Here is an 18,729-nt window from a genome sequence, read left to right on the forward strand (position 1 = left end):
AGCCGCCACCTGTTGTCCCTGGGCACGGGTCACAAGTGTGACGGCAGGCCCGCCTCCTTGGCAGGGCAAGGTCTGTCCCTGGTGCCAGCCCGGCCGCTGGCGCTTCTGTTTGTGTACGGCGCTGCTGTGACGCGGAGGCAAATGGAAACGGCGGAGGTAGGTCTCCCCGCGGAGTGCAACGAGGGCAGAAGTAGTTTTGTAGCCGGCGAGCGCACGTCGGTGTCGGAGGAGCTGCTCCTCCGGGCGCCGGCTGTTCACGAGGGCGGCCTGCCGGGCTCGCCCGGCCGCCTCCCCGCAGCCGCTGTGCCCCGCTGCCGGCCGGGCCGCGCGCCGAGGCTCAGAGCCCGCTGTTGCCGTCCCGCTCTCCGCTGCAGCGGGATCTCCCTCTTCGCAGCGGCGGCGCCCCCCCTTCACGTCTCGGTGGTACGGCCCGCCGCGCTGCCCCCTTCCTGCCGGCAGCAGTGGTACGGCCGGTTGCTCAGCGAGGGGCCGGAAGGGGGCCGCGCGTGGCCGTGCCGGCGCCGCGGCAAGATGGCTGCCGGCGGCCGCGGTGATGCATCGGGCGCCGCTACCGCCGATCTCTGGCTGGGGCTGCGGGACGCGGCGCAGCGCTGCTGCCGGTGGGCCGCCGAGGCGGTCCGCAGGGTGAGTGCGGGAGCCCTTCCGAACCCCTTCGGGGCTCGTGGTGGGAACTGGGGTCTGGGGAAAGCCGCCCCGCACCGTAGCGGCTGCTCGGGGCTCCGCAGGGGAGCCCCGGCGTAGGGCCGAGCTGTGCTCCCGGGGAGCGGCGGGGCCCGGCTGCTCGCCGAGCCGCCCGGAGGGATCGGTTCGCGCTGCCCGCCCCTTCAGGGTCAGAGAGGTACCGAAAAGCTGGAACGGGCCAGAGAGCCGCCCTAGCTGTGCCCTGCTGAGGTGGTGGTGGTTTTAAAGCTTTATTAAAGAATTGGAGGTTGACGTTTGCCGTATGGCAACAGGTTATTAACGACACGTTGCATTTACTGTACACGTTGAGTTTACCGTGACTGTCATGCACAGAAGGAGCGGTTCTCAGAGCTTTGTCTGGTCCTAATCAGATCTTGCTGGATCTGTTTTTTGTTTTTTTGTTGTTTTTTTCCATTGGGTAGATGTATAATGCAAAACTCAGGCTCCTGTTAACCACCATCTTGGAGCCTTGGAAAAGCTAGACGTGTGGGCCTGCGCCTCTTGCCTTACACGCTGACTTACATTACTTCTTATGTCTGTTTCTGTTGAAAATATTAACCTTCTCGATTCAGTCTTTCAATTCCATTTTTCAGGCTGTGGCATCGCTGCCTGAAGACATGAGACCCAGGCCTGATCTCGATGGTTTCCCTTGGGAACTGGTGATCGCTGTCGGCATCGTTGGAGCCTTCACAATTTTCCTGTTCCTGTATAGAAGTTATCAGTCGGTAAGTGTTCAATTTGCATGCAGATATATAGACTACAGTGACAGTTTCTAACAGTTTAAATTGTTACTCTGCAAGGTACGTAATACTTCAGTCACAGCAGGTTTAGAACTCTGTATTTAGACTCTTTAAAAAAAAAAAAAAGGATAAAAACTGGGAAGTAGCCTGTTTTGTCAAGACAGGAGGTGTTTTTGCAAAGCAAGTTAGCCAAAACAATCTGGATGAATCCCAATTGGGATGCCTTTTAAGAAACATTGACCGGTGGCCTTGATGCTACGTGTCAGTACTGAACTGATTTCACTGTTCATGAGTGGTAAGCTGGAGAAATGGAGTACTGAAACCTCTTAACACAAACAGCAGGTGATATTTCTGAGGTATGGGTTGCCTTTAGTTGTTATTACTCAGATCATCGCCCACACGAATCTGCCTACCGACCTCTCCCTACTGAAGAAATGAATTCATTATCCATAATCCAGCATTAAGTTTTGTTTATGCTCAGGTAGTCAGAGTGTGATTTTTGGTGCTAGGTGTAATGACACTTGTCTTTGAAGATAGGCTGTGTGGCGTATTTATTTTTCAGATAAGAGCAATTGCATTTGTATTAAAGATTCTGACATCTCATTAGACCTGCAAAAATACCACCTAGTCTGCAGCAGCAATTCAGGTTGTCTGGAAGTGGGGTCCGTATTTGTATAAGTTAATGTATCTGTAATTTTTTGTCGTTCCTTTAATGGTTTTTTGTTTTGTTTTTATTTGCTTTTTTTTTTACTGTATCCTTCCCTGTCGACAGAAATAAAATATAAGTTTCAACTTAAACTTGAGTCAAATAGCAACTCTAGTATTGCTTTCCTCTTGCACATGTCACCCAATATTGACCCTTTTAGGGATTGAGAGGATAGGTATGCTTGTGACTTTGTTCCATTTTTCTTGCTTAGACTGCTTGACTTGGAATGAGAAGGTTACAGGGAAATTCAGAGGGAAATTCATTCTCCTTAGATGTCAGAGACATGTTCCAGGCCCGTCTGTGAGAGGAATGTCACGTTACATTTTGGTGGGCTCATTCAACTTCATCTCTTGTCCAGGCTGTTAGCAGCATTTTGTCCTGCTGTTTGTTCGATTTTGGTTCTAGGGCACCAGACCTCACGTGGCAGCCTCTGATTTGGTACTTCTGTAGCTCTGACTGTTATGTATTACAGCATGCGGTTTCTTGCTCTTTCATAGGAAGTTAAGTCTGAGCAGGCATGTAGATTAACTGCCTTGCCCTTCCTCTCTTCTTCAGTCCACAACCACTTTGTGTTGGCAGTATGTGTTACATGACTGCAGCCTTTATTTATGTTCCTTTCTTCAGTTCAGTGGGTGAGCTGATCACGTTACCATAGACAATAGTTTTCAGATACTACGTAAGGGTAATTAATCAGATGTTTTCAAGATTGTTTTTTTCTTTGTTTTTGTTTCAGGTTAGAAGTCGACTTTATGCAGGTAAGCTTATTTTTCATAGTTTGACACATAATTTTCATAAGCTTCTTTTTTGCTACTTTCTGTTGTGTGAATGTTGCATCATCTAGCTGTCTGTTTATTTTAGGAAGGGAAAAACAGCTTGCCAATAAAATTGCTGAACTAGTTGAAGAGAAGTGCAAAATTCTTGAGAAACTCAGCCTTAGCAAAAAAGAGGTAACCTAACAACCTTCCAATTCAGTGCCTTATTGATATCTCACACTGTAATCAAAACTTGTGTTTGACTAGAATATTATTTATTTTGTTATTTAGGCAATTTTTATATACGTTCTGAATTCTTTTTTTCAGTTGGAAGATTTAGAATTGTCTCTAAAGGATGACAGCGTTATGAAAGAATTAGATGCATCTCTTTTTGAGGTAAAAAAAAAAAGGGGAAAAAAAGATGAAATTATCATTTGTACATTTAAGGCAGAATTTCAGGGAAATGCACATTTAAAAGAATGTTTTAATTGCAAGCCTTGTTTTTCTAATCGTGGGCTACTGAAAAATAACACAGAAGTGAGACAACTAAGAAGTTTTTGTAACAATGAAATTAAAATTGGAATGCATCATTTAAAATGATTGGTCCTAGAGCAAGTGGCACATTAGACAATAACTAATTGGTTAAACAGGAGAGAGAGGACACTGCAGGAAGTTCGTTCTCATGTTCTATTTACTTCAAATAAACTTTACAGCCTGTTGGAGTGATTTAAAATTACCAGTGCTTTTAAAGGAAAGACATGCATAAGTACAGAATAGCCTCGTATTGACACAGTAGCAAAATTAGATGAAATCCCTGCATTTATATCCCCTATACTTAGTATATATTTGTAAAAGATTTCAAAAAAATTGAATCAAATGATGGACTGTATAACATTTATGGAACAAAAAAGCAAGTGGATTTATTTTGCTCTGCACCTCAGACCCGATAGAGCTAGTTGTTAAAGGTTTGGTTAGCATGCAGGAGTCCAGAGTGCCTTGAGATTTATACTTGATATGGTGACGTTAAGTGTACTTTGTCATTCTGCATTAAAATGAAATTTAAAACATACTCTTCTTATGTAGTTAATGCCAAGTGTGTTGTGTTAACTGTCAAAACAACTTGATTTTAGGAAACACATGAAAAACTGAACAAATCAAACTTGGAACTCAACCAAGAAATAGAGAATCTGGAAAAGGAACTGGAAGGAGAAAAATCCAAGCAATCAGAAAATGATAAATTGGTAAGAATAAAAATGATCTTTTCTGTGTTGCTACTCGTTTTATTGTTCTCAGAAAAACAGCTTGCTCTCATTTGGAGGTAGCGACCTTCACAGTTGGAGAATTAAAATAACTTTAGTAATTGCTTGGACTTTTCCAGTCAAATCTATGGAAGAAGCTGTATAAAAATAATTATTTTCAGGTGGCTGAAATTCAAGAAAGACTGGAATCTTTGGAGAAAGAAGCAAAGTCTATCCAATCACAAGTTGCTGAGGTATGTCTTATCTTATCATTTCTGTTTTTAAAGCTTGGTCATTTCTCTGTTCTCAGTGTAGTTACTTCTTTAAAATTTTGACTAGTAAGAGGCAGAATTAATATGGTATGTAAATGAGAAGAATTGCAAAGGCTTTAATGTTTCTGTGTGCCATGATTTAGTACATTCTAATTTCATATAGTGATCGGCACTTACTGGGAAATGCAATTCCATTGTCTTTTCTCTGCCCTCTTACTCTACAGTGGTATGCGTTGTTTAAAACTACAGTCTGCAAAGGCTGTTGAAATTGTGCTAAAAAGATGAGAATACAAATATAACGTACTTAGACAAATTAAGAATGAGTCCATCGTGACTCTACTTGTTCTGTCTTCACATATACTGCTGAAACAGCACACTTTCTTTTTTTAAATGTAGGCCAAGTCCACCCTAAAAGTGTATCAGATTAATACAGAGAGACTGCAGACATCTCTTCAAGATGCAATAGAGGAAAACCGGCAGCTTCAGGAGAGTGAGAAACAGGTGGGTTCTTCCTAGTTAGATTCCTTAGAAATTTCAGTTTTGTACAGTGCTTCGTAAATGTGACTTCTCCAAGGAGCTCCTCCTGCATGGGTCTGTTAGTAGCCCAGGAATGTTCTGGTAAATGGAATTAGGAAGAGCGGGCATGCCTTTAAAATGATGATGGAAAAATGTTGTCTGAGGTAGTTCCGTATTAATTAAAAAACAATCAAAAGAATTAGAAGAAATACATATATTGATTGGTGAGGAAGAGGGCATGTAGTAATGGGACACTAATAGGATTTTTGCTGAAGAAGGCAGAGATGTGAGCGGGCCTGCAGCTTGGATTCTTTTCAGCAGCAAAGAGCAAATGCTTTTTTTTGATAGAGGAAACCAAACAAATGAAGAAATGACAGTCTGTGCAAAAGACAGGTAGGGAACTTAATGTAAGTGCTGCTGTGGATGAATTTGTGGAAAGTCAGGTGGGTAATGTGGGGTACAAAAAGGACTGTTACTTCCCAAGTTTTAGCCGTTTATTTTCTTCCTTGCTATAGCCAGATCTCAGAGAATGGTGGTTATTTTACAGCGTTCAGCATATGCAGGAGTCATTCAGTGCAGTGCCAAATTTTACAATGAAATTATGATTTCTAACACAAAAATAATACTTAGGAACATGAAACACTACATGAACTATTTCATTTTTTTGTGGATGTGTGCTTGTTTTCCTGTCTGACTCATCTCCTTGTTGTCTGAAATGTATCCTGGCAGGTACCTTGCAGAGCTAGGTGTACAGGCCTGTTGATTTTGTTAAAACACCTTTGATATCAGACTGGCTGTTTTGTGAGGGAAGTTACTGGAAGAAGTAAATTTTCTGCCAGAGCAACGTTCCAGATATGCACAACTCTGTTATCAGTAAAACGTATCGTTCTCCTTACTTTTAGCAGGGTTAGATGTTTGACTACACCGATAAGAAATAAAGCGGGAGAAGGGGGGAGGAGAGTCGTGGATGGATTAGGATCCATTAGATGGATGCTGTGAGTGGACAAATAGCAGATGTTGGTTTGATCACTGCACGATGAAGTTGTGTGAGGATTATTTTCTTTCAGGAGTACTTTTTCATCAAATCTGTACATTACTTTCTGTGAGAAGGAGATTTCTGATCTCAGTGTTTTATTTCCAGTGGGACAACAGATGTCTATGAAATTTAGTGAAGCTGTATGCAATTAAAAGTTTTAATAGAGTTTTTTTTTTCCTATTAGCTTACTAACCTCTTGGTTTCAGACAAATTTTCTATTTCTTTCTTCTTGAGGAAAAGAGTGTTCTTTTTCTTTCCTCCACTTAAAAATAGGACTTAAAGCAAGGTAATACGACGTGCTGAAAATGACTGTTTTATAGCCGATAGCTTTATGTCAGGTATATCAGGTGATGTCAGAAAAACAGCCCTTGGGATGTAATCGATTTGTCAGGTTCCTAAATAAGTATATATTTTTAATTCCTTCCAGATAAAATAACCTGGGTATAGTCATTTGTTAACCACGTTATTTAGGATGAGTTACTGCAGCTTGTCATTAACTGAGCTACGTTCTGTAATTTCAGAACATGTGTATATGTTGCATTTTGCTGTGCTTTTTAGTGGCTGAAGAACCTGGAAATAGTTCGTAGAACCCAGGAAGGAAAGAAGAGAAAGTATCTGCTTTGTTTATTTGTGCTTTCTTTTATAAGGTTGTTGTAAGCATGTGAACTAGTTCACTGTACTAGAAGATCCATATCCCTTTCTTTTTCTTTTTTTTTTTTTTTTGAAAGATGGAATTTCACTTATGCTTAAAAGGTAACAAAGATATTATTTGTTCACAGAAATTAGGGTACTTTTTTCCTCTGTCTGTTTGCACTAATGGGTCATCATCTTCTGGCACATCATTGTTTAAACACTGTAACAGATGTGCTCTCTCAGATTTATGACATGCCAGGGAGAGGACCGGGCCTTTTAGTTTGAACAAAGGAACTGCTAATGAACTCCACATTCCTACTTCTTGTTTTGTATGTTCATCTGTGGGTTGGGTGGTTTTTATGTTTTTCTCCAGGAACATTAGAAATACACACTGCTTTATTTCACTGCACATTGTTGCTTTTTTTTTTTTTCCTTCACTGTTATTCTTACGTACATAAATACGGTCCATTTATTTTCTCTTTGGCTTTATGCAGAAGCTACTCCAAGTTTAGTTTCCCTTTTAGGAACAATGTTTAATGGTAAATATAGTTGCCTGTGTATGTCTTCTAAATTAGCAAAAAGAGTGTTTTTCTTCTGTTGCCAATACCCAGGTTGCACTGTGCTGTGAATTCATATGTGGCTTTTACTGATTGAAAGGTGTAGTTGTGTGCCAGTAGCCAAACTATTGTAGTAAAAGCAATGGAGCAATAACACAGAATTTATTTTTGAATCCTGAGAATTTAATTGTTTTGTAGTCTCTGTTTGTTTAATTCATATTGGTGGATGAGAGGTTAAAATTCTGCTTTTGAGAAGACAGTACATGTAACACACTCAACTGATATTCATCCTTGATTTTTGGTTCTAAGAAACAATCACCCTAACCTAGTATTTCCCTTTTTAGCTTTTACAAGAAGCTGAAGGATGGGGTGAGCGATTCAGTGAACTAAATGAACAAACGAAGATGTTTGAATCGTCTAAAGCAGATATAGAAGAAGTACTGAAAGATAAAGAGAGTCAAGTCAAGGTAAATTATGAAAGCCAGCATTGAATTGGATTACTCAAACTGATGCTAACCATGAAGTTTCAAGGGAATTGAACAAATGATCCTTGTCTTAATACTCATTAAGTTGTTTTGGGTTTTCGTTTGCTCTGTCCATTCTCTAATGTCTCCTTTTCTGCTAAGCAAATAAAGTTGCTTAGCAGCACAGGTGGAGCATTATGACAGTCTTGGAAAGCCAGCAGGTCTTAAAAGGAGAAACAGTTTTGATTCTTATAAATAGGTATATTTTTTTGAGATTTGGAGTATGGGGGTTAGGGCCTTATTTGTATTCACAAGTCTTGTGGAAAGCCTCCTTACTTGGGTACTTGAACAGCCTTTGCTAGAGCATACCATGACATGCAGTATACTTTTTAATGGGAGGAGTATAATATTGGACAATTAGAGTCCTATACATAAAGGTTACTTAATCTACTAAGGGAACTAAATAAAGGTTAGAAAACCTGGAAAAGTAATTGTACTGGTAACTAAGTTTTTATTATTTGTACTTATTTTACTATTCTTGTTTTGTGTGGGGTTTTTCTTAGTCACTGACACAGTACTTGTTAAAGATGAAAGACTGGAGTTCAGCAGTCAGAGATGACGATGACACTGAAGATAACCAGTGGGACATTGATTTAAAGGGTGAAACAGAAAATGGAGAGCATTTAGGTATGATATTAAAAATATTTCAATGGATATCAAACCAACAGACTTCAAGGAAAGTAGAAAGATAAACTTCATAAAAATTGGATTTTCAAAACTCACTCGCTGTTATTCATGTCAGACAGGTTATCTGATGCTTAGAAACTTCTAGAATAACGGTAGCCTGTGCTACCATAGAGTAATGGGTGGGTATAGATACAAGTGTATTAGTTGTTACAGAGAAATGAAGAGATTCAATGCCTGGTCTCTTGCAGCGTGACTTACCTTATGTTAGTGTTAGGCATTGATTTTTCAGACGTATGTAAGTGGGAACCTTACTTTAATTTCTTCCTAAAGTTCCTGCAAGCAGTAATACTGCGGGTCCCTAGAGCTTAATTTCTACTTTCTTGTCATTACACAGCTGTTAGTTGTTGCAGGCAGTGTGACAGCACTGGGGATGAAGATGTGGATCCCCTGAAAAAGCAGCACAGAAGAGCCTTTCCTCCTCCTGATTCATGTGTGGCTTCTCTTTTGCTAGTGCTGATGATACCAGAGTGCAGCCCAGTAAATCTTAGAATGCATTCACTCTTAACGTGTGCGTTCTGGGTCTGTCAGGGAGGGAAGAACACCTATTTGCTGTTCTAAAATATGCTTTGCCTATTGTGGCATTTTTTAATAAAAATAAACGGGTACCAATAGCAGAGCAGTAAGCTCTGTCACAAATCTTTCTGTGCTTTATATGTGATACATTCTATTCTTTCAATCAGATGATCAGCAAAAACGAACCATAAAGAAATTGATCTATGCTGCAAAGGTATGTGATTTGAAGAAATTTGTGGATGGAAGGGGGGTGCGAGGGATCTAAATACAACATATGTGATTTGTTAATGCTAAGTTTAATTGTAAATAGCTATCCAGTGGTATCACAAAGTTGTGCAATTTTGTTGATTAAATATTTTTGCATGCAAACAGTTTCTAATAATTTTAAGCTTCTTTTTTCTTTTTCATTTTGATTGTAGTTAAATGCTTGTTTGAAGACCATGGAAACAGAAAGAGATCAAATGTATTCAAAATTGTCTGATGAAAGTAAAGCTAAGGGAGAACTTACAGGTAATTAAATGACATTACATATTATCTCCACTAAAAACTGAATGAAGTTTAAGTCAATAGATCTGCTTGATGTTTAAAATGCCTGTTTGAGTTGCTTAGCTATTTAAAATATTTGATTTTGGTGCTGAAGCAATCCAAATTTAGTAATTTATAATTGACTGCTAAAGCACCATTTCTAAATTTTATTGTACTCTTTCGGAGTATGGAAGTTAGAAAATCTTAAAATATCTGGGATAAGTGATGTTAGTAAATATAGAATACCTTTACATAAACATTGGACGTGAAACAATGGAGTTTTAGTCTAAAATTTTAAAACCACCCACTAAAGTTGATAGTTTAGTTGTTGTGTAAGCTGAATACTTGTTAAAATCTGAAGTACTGCATTTAGAGCATGGAAGCTAGAAGTATCTTTATTTTTTCCTTTGTTGCATAGCTCATACTGCACTAAACTTTATGAAATGAAAATACTGTCACTATAATTTGAAAGTTCTGCAACTAGCTATTGCTTTTGTTGATGAAAGCAAGCAGAATGGCCATCACACTTTGATATGTGAATAATGGTATGCTCTGCAAAACTGTATTTTTTCAGTGCTTAATGGTCATTTACACTGACTTCTTCTGCTGATGCATTTTTCTAATGGATTTTTAGTCTGTCCCATAAAGGTACTTAAACTTACTTGAAGGTCTTTCTTTAGGCTTAGGAATAGTAAATAAAGAGACATGACTGATTTTAATCTGGATAGATAAAGTAGTTAGACAAATCTTTCAGATTCAAGCGAGAATTATTCCTTCAGGCATCTCAGCAAGACTTTGTATGGGTAATCTACAAGAATATATGGTGATAAAGATTTTACTCTTTTAGTAAAGTGACTACAATAATAAAAGCCATAAATGAAAATTTACACTGTGAGTTAGGAAACTGCATTGTCTGGAGAAGCTCTACCATTTGGAGAGGTTGCAAAGGTCAGTTGTTTGCTCAGAGCTGTGCTTTGTGGCAGGTAGAGAATATAACTGCTGCCTTCCCATCAAAGGGCCAACACTGTTTCTCAATTTGTATAATCTGCTGAGATGTATTAGTACACGTTATTGCATATTTTATAAAGTTAATGTAGTATCAGAAGTTTTTACAGGCTTTTTACAGACCAAAAATGTTACAAATACTTCAATTTTGTGAACTGTGTCTAACTCCTAACATAATCATCCCTGTATTTGACAGAGCGTATAGAAAACCTCCAAAGTGAACAAGTTTCCTTACAGTCTGAAAATGAACGTTTGGAAAGCGAGGTTCAAAAGCTGCAGCAGAAACTTAAAGTTATGACTGAGCTTTATCAAGAAAATGAAATGAAACTACACAGGTGATGGTTCCTTCTGGCTTTTATATGAAACGCCTATTGCTTGACATTCACACATTTTTGTTTGGGGGGCTGAAAATGATTGGAAATTTAAATACTGTTTTACAGAGTTTTCTGATGTAAGGAAATTCTGTTACCTTACACCTTTGTGTACATTTGTGCTCAAGGCAGTTTTATACTGTCTCCGTAGAAGTAATGGTAATATTGTTTTAGGAGTTATCCACAGGTAAGTATGGAGAAAAGGAGAAGAGGAGAAGTAACTTGCTTTTTAATCTATGAAGTAAGTTAGGTGAACTTTTAGTTCAACTTAGTTGACTTTTAAATAAAGATATGATCTAATTCATCTGTCAAAGGTGCTGAAAGAAATACAGTCAGTAACTTCTTTAACTGTGGAGTATGTTTAATATAGTAGTAACAGGGCAGCTAGTAATGTCTGTGGAAGGCTGGTGCTATGTGTAAAACTAAGCTAGGAGTTGAAACGTGGACAAGCTAGCTATTATCGGTAAGCAACATAGAACCTCTGTGAGTTAGGCTTTCCTTACCAACAAAGGCAATACGAAGGCCGTACCATCTGCCTCCCAGTAAGAATGATGGTAGGGTTTGTGACTTACTGACTGAAATAAAATACGGAAAGGATTGGAAATCCAGCTGGAAGAGATGGGATGGAACATGTAAACTCTTCAGCGGCTTATGTGTCAGTGTAGCTATGGTGGGGGCAGGGGAGAATCATCATTAGGGCATGAATTAACAGTTCTGCTAGCCAAAAATTACTTCTTCAAGGAGCAAACATAATTCTGAAGGCAGAAATTCCAGCACAAAACTGGATTCTGTACTATGCAGTGTGCAGGGCCTATTTCAAGTGTTACTTTCAACAATAAAGAGCTCTGTAGTTTGTATATAATACATGTGTAATTGGCATCCGTGCTGGTGTATCAAAAACCAAAAATCCACAGCGTTAACATTTGACTTTAAAAGAGATGAGGGAATAGAAAGGAACCACTTAAAAAATTAGCCATTTAAACATACCATGCCAAAGCTCAGCAAATCTATGCTGCTTGTCAAAAGCGAGAATAGCCAATCCTGATTGAAGTCTGTTTGATAGCTGAATAAAAGAAGCTATTAGTACTAACAGGACATCTGCTAAATAGCTGCTGAAATAGCACTGAAAGATAATGTAGGTCAGCGTAGTTGGTTTTCTTTTTTGGTTGTGGTTGGTTTTGGTTTTTCTGGGGGGGGTGGGAGGAGGTTATGTGCTTTTTTGTTTGTTTTAAATAGAAATACTTACTCCCTAGAGAGTAAATATTTTGCAAAAGGAGAGCTTCAGTATTTGGGAGTTTAAAAGCATTCTGGAAGATAATTTAGGAATAGAGATAATGCTTCAGAAAACAAAACGAATGAACTGAATAAATTAATAGGAATAAAATCTAGTCCTGTTTCTGCCACTGAGTTTGTTGTTTGTAAAATCCTTTATCTAGTTAAACATTTTCTATACATTATAGCCAAATAACTTGAGATTCTTTTTCTTGATACTCTGACTACAGAATTGTTGACTTAAAAAGAGAATTAACCTTAGTTTGTGAATTTTCTTACAGAAAACTGACAGTAGAAGAGAGAGAACGCCTACAAAAAGAAGAAAAGCTTTCTAAAGTAGATGAGAAAATTACTCATGCTGCTGAAGAACTGAACAGCTACAGGTAATTACAAATTGTACTCACTTGTTTGAAAGTGAACAAAAGGCAGTAGAGAATACCAGGAGAAGTGAATGTGTTTTCTTGCTGATTGTTTCCTTTTTGTGCGTGTGTGCTTGCTTGTGTGTAGTCTCCATACATAATGGAGAACAGAAGACCACTGAGAGCTTTTTCATTGGAATGTTATTCATAATGAAATGTCAGCTGAACAGGCATCAAAATACGAAGTTAAAAAGAGAATATTGTGAAATGAATGTAACGTTCACTTTTCCCATCATTCTGAACATATCGCTGTGTAGTCTTAGTGCTCTATTTCTGTATGTCTAAGTTGTAAAATAATATTACTGTTTAGAAATTCTTTTCTAAAATACTCTAATGCAGGAATATTTTCTATATTATTTTAACTGGTTTTCTCTGTTCTGCAGTTTCTGAACTACAGAACCTGCTGTTCTGTAGTTTCTTAAACTGTAGTGTAATTCTCTAATCTGTAATGTACACCTCCTGACTTCCTTCAGTGCTTCAGGCAGTGTTGATTCAAAGTAAACAGTACTGATCAGCTGTGCTTTCTGAACAGTTAATTACACTAATTTTTCTTTGGGATATGAAGTTACTGTAAGCATTCTTCAGTGTTCTTATAGGAATACAGAATTCACTTTTTAGCATCCTTACCATGTATCTGTGGCCCACCTGCACAGTTGTGCACAGGACAGCTGGCAACAAGGTGGCTTCATGCTTTCTGTGGTCTGGAAATAATCTTAGTGCAACTAACCGTCCCTCAGAACTGACCAGTAGCCTGAAATGGCATAAGGTTCTAGCCATTTAACAGCTGCTGCATTGGGTAAGGCTGGCTGTTGGGGCATTTTGTAGAGGGATATCCTTTATACTGGAAACATATCACAGACCACTGAAGAGTGGGGAGGGATGTTAATGGTTTTGGTTTTTGTTTGTTTTTAGCATCCTGTTTGTACTACTGCAAGGACCTCAGGACACACAAAAATAACATCAGCACTGTTAATTCTAGGCCTAAGTAACAATACTTCCTTCTAGATAGAAAATCTTAAGTACTACGATTGTGCTTTTTATATTTAAAGCTGTTTTTTCTCAACATTTTATTACAGCATCATAAATGCTATTTTTGTTACAGACAGCGAGCAAAAGATCTGGAAGAAGAGCTAGAACGAACCATTCGCTCTTATCAGAATCAGGTATGTGCTTTGTGTTACGTGGCATCTGTGCCAAATAGGATGGATGCTACTGCACTGAAATACCACTTTCAGTTAGGTTGTGCTACTTCATCTGGCTTTTGTTTTGTTCTTTTTACCTCTTTAGGCCATCTGTTTTGGTTGACTCAGTTTCTTAGCAGAGATCACTATGTAACTTTATGAAGAAGGAGCTTTGGTTTATGTTTGCCTCATAATTATACACATTAAATTTATGAATGAGAGCATTTACTCAATCTTAACTTTTCTTCTCCAGATGAATAATACTCTTCAGTAATGATATAACAAATGTTTTTTTCACAGATAACTTCACATGAGAAGAAAGCTCACGATAACTGGGTAAGTTCAAAACACTAAATGTTCTTAATTCTGTATCAACTGCTGTCTTTCTTTTCAGTGATTTGAATAGCTTGCTTTATGAGCTCAGTAGAATTGAAGTACTGCAGTGTTATTTGCTACAGCACTAAATCTGCTTGAATAACGTGCTATCGTTTAATAAGTGTGTGACATTTTGCTAATAACACAAGCATTTGGCCTTGCTTCAGTGCCATCTTAATATTTTTCCTGGATGTATTCCACTCCTTTTATCTACTAATAGAAGACATTATGTCCTGTGAGAACAGTGTGTTCCATTGATAGCCTCCTAAGAATGGAGCCGTAAATTCCATTTTTACTTTTTTTCCAAACAGAAAATATCTCCTGACTAATATAATCTTCAGTTTTGCAGAATGCTCTGTATGAGATCGTCCTGTTAAAACTTACAGAACTTCGTGATTGTAATATTATAGATTTGAATTGTACTAATCTAATCTACAATTTTCTTCTGTAAAATTGGGGATTTTAAATCTTGTATGTATTCTGTAGATGCTTCAAAGCAGCTATAGCTTAAGAATTCCATTCCTGCAGTTCTAAGAATCTGCTGGAAAGCATTCTTGTTTCTAAATGTTAGCTAGCAGAACTGCTAGTGTCATTTGGTGATGTCTCTGAGGCTCTGTCTCATGTGCTTTATGCATCAGTAGCGTACAATGAAACCCATGTGTATACAATGTACACACCTCAGATAGAAAAATGGCTTGGCTCTAGGAGCTGTCACATTTATGAAGGATTTAATTAATAAACAGAAATATCTAAGCATCTGATTTTTGTCCCTCTTAAAAGCTGACAGCTCGTGCAGCTGAAAGACAACTCAATGATATAAGAAAGGAAAATGCTCATAACAGACAAAAGTAAGTGCAGTCCTAACCTGATTCTAAATAAATGTGATTTGTCATGTGGGCATGTTTTGGATTTGTGCAATTCAGTGTTTTCTAGACCGGTGTTAACCAATGGTAATAATTGTAGGGTAGAGAAAGCACAGTATTCCATCATAGCTCTGAGAGAGAGAGAGACAGTTGAGGATTCCTGTAATGATGCCGTGCAAGAAAATATGAACTATGTGAGGTATTGAATTAGTTCATGAAGGAAGCAGAACGTCGTACTAGGACTGAGGATTTGATGATACTGTTCTTGTAATATATATGAATTAACCAGAAGCCATGATTACCACATGATCTTGCAACTTAATTCAGAAGATAGTACCGACCTAATGGCTCAGGTGGTGGGAGGGAACTTGTGGATGTACAGTTAAAGTAACACCTGAAGCATAGCTTGGAGTGCTCATGAGAGCATTGTTATGCCAGGACTTTTGAATTCTAGTTTAAATACAGCAGCATAAAGAAATTTGAGGAATGACTAAGCTCAGAGTTCTGTGACATCCCTTGTCTTTCTTTATTCAGGGAATGAAATACATCTGTCTGTTCAGCACTTACAGTAGGAATGTTAATAGTGAGCAGTGCAGTCTGCTAACATTTCTGCACTTTCTTTGTTTATTTACAGATTAACTGAAGCAGAATTTAAACTAGACCTTTTAGAAAAAGATCCTTATGCTCTTGATGTTCCGGTTAGACCATTCAGAGGTACAGTACCGAATTGTAAAACAGACCCTAATAGTTCTGGATTCTGGTTTTGTTTCCTGAGATGACACACATTAATTGTTTCAAACCTATCTTGGCCACATGTATGTACAAATCAGTTGTGTTAAAGAAAAAAAAAAAAGCCGTAAGTCGCTCTGGGTAATATTGAAACTAAGAGTGTTGGCAGCATTGATGAGAGTAGCCTGGAAATATGACACATACAGTAATTGGAACACAGTTCTCATTGCACTTATTGAATTTAGTTTTAAACGTCACCCGAGAAGTTAATTACTTAATACAGTTTGCTAAACGGAGTATTGTGAACTTGAGTATTTTGTTTTAACTGTTCCAGAGCATTCCCCATATGGACCCTCACCAATGGGCCGGCCTTCATCTGAAACAAGAGCTTTTCTTTCCCCTCCAACTTTATTGGAGGGTCCTTTAAGGCTTTCACCTATGCTTCCAGGTGCAGGAGGAGGAAGAGGTACAATTCTTAAACTTGAAAACCTGTCTGTTCTGGATTTCTCTCTCCTCTGCTATAAATCTGTCACACCTTTTCCTCTTGCTGGTGACAAAAGCATTAAAACAACCAATTCAGTATAAACAGACAAACTCTTCCTGTTTTTCAACTTGCTTCTAAATCTGTATAATCTACGCCATTACAATGGAAAATTTTGTTGGTTTGAGTTAGTCAGTGGATTCACTTCAGAAGCACAAATTGAGAAAAGAGCCAAACTTGGTCTTATTTCTTGGACAAATGCAGTTCTGCTGAAATGACTTCTGATGTCAAGTTAAATGAGTCAATTAGATTTCTGAAGAAAAAATACAGACACTTCATCTCATTTGTTTAAAGAGAGAGAAGGAAAGTGGGAGTATCTGCACTCTCAACATTTTATTGAGAGTCCTGAAAAATGATTCTGTAGGAAGTTACTCATTCAGTGAAATGCTTCTCTCCCTTTAGTTTTGAAGTTTGAGGCAGTCATTGTACGTGGGGATGGTCCTATCCCTAGTGCTGAAAGAGAGCAGGAAGGCTGTGTATAAGGAGTAGAATGTAGAAGTTGAGAAGGTGAAGGAAAGCCATGGTGTTTTAGGTCATTAAGGGAAGGAAACATGACTCCTTCATGTTTATTTTTATAAATGGAAACAGTGTAGGTGAATTCTAGTATGGAGTTCAGCGTACATTACAGGTAATGAAGAAGCTACTATATAACTTAGTACTGCTACGAGATCTGTTGGCAACTGTACTTAATGGGAAACTTGTCAAAATATTTATAAGGATTTCAATAATCAACACTGATTTTTAAAAACTAGTGTTGTCTATTTATGTACTTTAATTCTCTGTAAATAATATACCCAGTTCCATCTGAAAGTTGATTCATGTTCTAAAAGAGAAAGAAAAGCTGAGGTTGAATGTTCAATCATAGCTATACCACAAACAAGAAAAATTACAGGTTTGACAACTTTTACTTGAATAGAGGCAGTAAATAATGAAATTTAGATGTCAGGCAAATCTTTAATTGTAGCTCAGCTTTTACTGGTGAGTAAGAGTGAAAACTGGATTTCAAAGTGAAATCTTAGCAAGGAAGGTAACTATGCAAAGGCATAGCTGTGGTTCATTTTGCAATAGAACACTAATATAACTTGGATAGATCAAACAAACGATATGTGTAGTTGATGTAACTGCAGAGTAATTATAGCGCTCGTCTCACTTTGTGCAAGATAGAAAATGGCTTTGAATTCTAGGTTGAATTTTGGAATAGAGGAGGATACCAGAATTATGTATTTTGTCGATCTTCAGACCAAGTCTTACCTGAAAGAAAGCTAAAACCCCAAAGTCACTCATTGTCACAATTTCTCTTCCACTCATATGTTGACCTGGTCTTTTCTATTTGTTTTCTTAGAATAGAGAGAATGAGAATAGCGTTGACTATAGTATGAACAGATACTCTTAATGAGGATATTAACTTTGAGTGATAATTTTTAAATTGATGAGGTCTTGTTAGTGGCCATTATTTTAGTGCTAAAAGTAACATTTACCATGAAGGCTGTAGTTTCTTTGAATTAACAAGTACTCATAAAAATGATTTAAAAAAAATCAGGTACTGTAGCGTACACTTCTCTTGAACCTAAGATATTTTCCTTCCAAACAAACCTTTAAAGCTTCTTGTAAAGCATCATCAGCAAACAGCTGGAGATTCCTGTGGACCCTTGCTCCTCTCGTATCTTGAAAGTGTTGGCATTTCGTGATACATTCCATTGTTTTCAGACTTAATGAAGAAAGACATAATGGAGGGTTTAAAAACCTGAGTAAATAGCTACCTGATTTCTTCAACTAGGATCTAGAGGACCAGGATCTACTGTCATGTATGAAGCCAGTAATGAACGAGGAGACATGAGTTCTGATAGATTAACTGATCCCCACAGACCACCATCAGATACCGGATCCCTGTCTCCTCCCTGGGACAGAGAACGCAGGATAATTCTGCCTCCATCAGGTACAGAAATCTGCTTAGCTGCTGAAAGAATGGAATTACTGACTTGTGATGTATATATTTAAGTATTTTTTGCTTCTATTAAAGAAACAAAGATGCTACAAGTTTAAAAATGAACATTAAAAAAAAAAAGATATAGAACAATTGTCAGTTGCAGCAAGATATTATAGTTGCATATAAGCCTCATCAGCTGCATATGAGCTGGATCATGAAACTCAAAGTTCATTCAGGGTGAAACTTTCCTATTTGCCAGATCTCAGCTACTTACAGGATACTGCAAAGGTAGTCCTGTTTTCCTGTCCAGAACTGTGTTCTTACCCACCCTTGCTCTGAATCTTGCTGCTGCAGTTTGCCTTGTAGCTGTGTAACAGCTAGATTCAGCGCAAGTAAATTGGAAACGTGTTAGAGCACTATGAAGTGTAATGGGAAACGTCACTCTCAGATTAGTGTGATTTAAAATAAATGGTAGGCTATTTTTATATTGGCCTTCATTGCTACTGAATCTAAGATTGTTCTCCCACCCAGATTAATAGTCACTTTGATTATTTACAAGAGCATAAGATAGCCGGGGAATTTTAGTGGTGTAAAATTGTATGAAACACCGACCTGCTTGGTGATATTTTGATTTTCTTTTTTCCG

At 38.2% G+C, this 18,729-nt stretch overlaps 1 protein-coding gene across 6 annotated transcripts in view; it reads left to right on the forward strand.

Moving 5' to 3' along the window:
- MIA2 (MIA SH3 domain ER export factor 2) overlaps nucleotides 1-18,729 on the forward strand; it is a 29,291-nt gene that overhangs the window by 7,312 nt on the left and 3,250 nt on the right. For 3 of the 6 annotated variants that reach the window (XM_004941776.5, XM_015287662.4, XM_040701975.2), the window contains exons 7-25: nucleotides 1,296-1,427; nucleotides 2,882-2,903; nucleotides 3,007-3,095; nucleotides 3,228-3,296; nucleotides 4,031-4,141; nucleotides 4,321-4,392; nucleotides 4,807-4,911; nucleotides 7,497-7,619; nucleotides 8,180-8,303; nucleotides 9,044-9,090; nucleotides 9,296-9,386; nucleotides 10,603-10,741; nucleotides 12,331-12,432; nucleotides 13,571-13,631; nucleotides 13,950-13,985; nucleotides 14,805-14,872; nucleotides 15,522-15,601; nucleotides 15,951-16,082; nucleotides 17,935-18,093. In XM_004941776.5, the coding sequence (XP_004941833.2) occupies nucleotides 1,296-1,427; nucleotides 2,882-2,903; nucleotides 3,007-3,095; nucleotides 3,228-3,296; nucleotides 4,031-4,141; nucleotides 4,321-4,392; nucleotides 4,807-4,911; nucleotides 7,497-7,619; nucleotides 8,180-8,303; nucleotides 9,044-9,090; nucleotides 9,296-9,386; nucleotides 10,603-10,741; nucleotides 12,331-12,432; nucleotides 13,571-13,631; nucleotides 13,950-13,985; nucleotides 14,805-14,872; nucleotides 15,522-15,601; nucleotides 15,951-16,082; nucleotides 17,935-18,093 (1,762 nt within the window). Of the gene's footprint in view, nucleotides 1-59; nucleotides 646-1,295; nucleotides 1,428-2,881; nucleotides 2,904-3,006; nucleotides 3,096-3,227; nucleotides 3,297-4,030; nucleotides 4,142-4,320; nucleotides 4,393-4,806; nucleotides 4,912-7,496; nucleotides 7,620-8,179; nucleotides 8,304-9,043; nucleotides 9,091-9,295; nucleotides 9,387-10,602; nucleotides 10,742-12,330; nucleotides 12,433-13,570; nucleotides 13,632-13,949; nucleotides 13,986-14,804; nucleotides 14,873-15,521; nucleotides 15,602-15,950; nucleotides 16,083-17,934; nucleotides 18,094-18,729 lie in introns of those variants that run through there. The other 3 variants (XM_003641362.6, XM_015287664.4, XM_004941778.5) reach the window with 3 other exon arrangements.

This window comes from Gallus gallus, chromosome 5 (assembly GCF_016699485.2).
Source record: "Gallus gallus isolate bGalGal1 chromosome 5, bGalGal1.mat.broiler.GRCg7b, whole genome shotgun sequence".
Classification (NCBI taxonomy): Eukaryota; Metazoa; Chordata; class Aves; order Galliformes; family Phasianidae; genus Gallus; species Gallus gallus.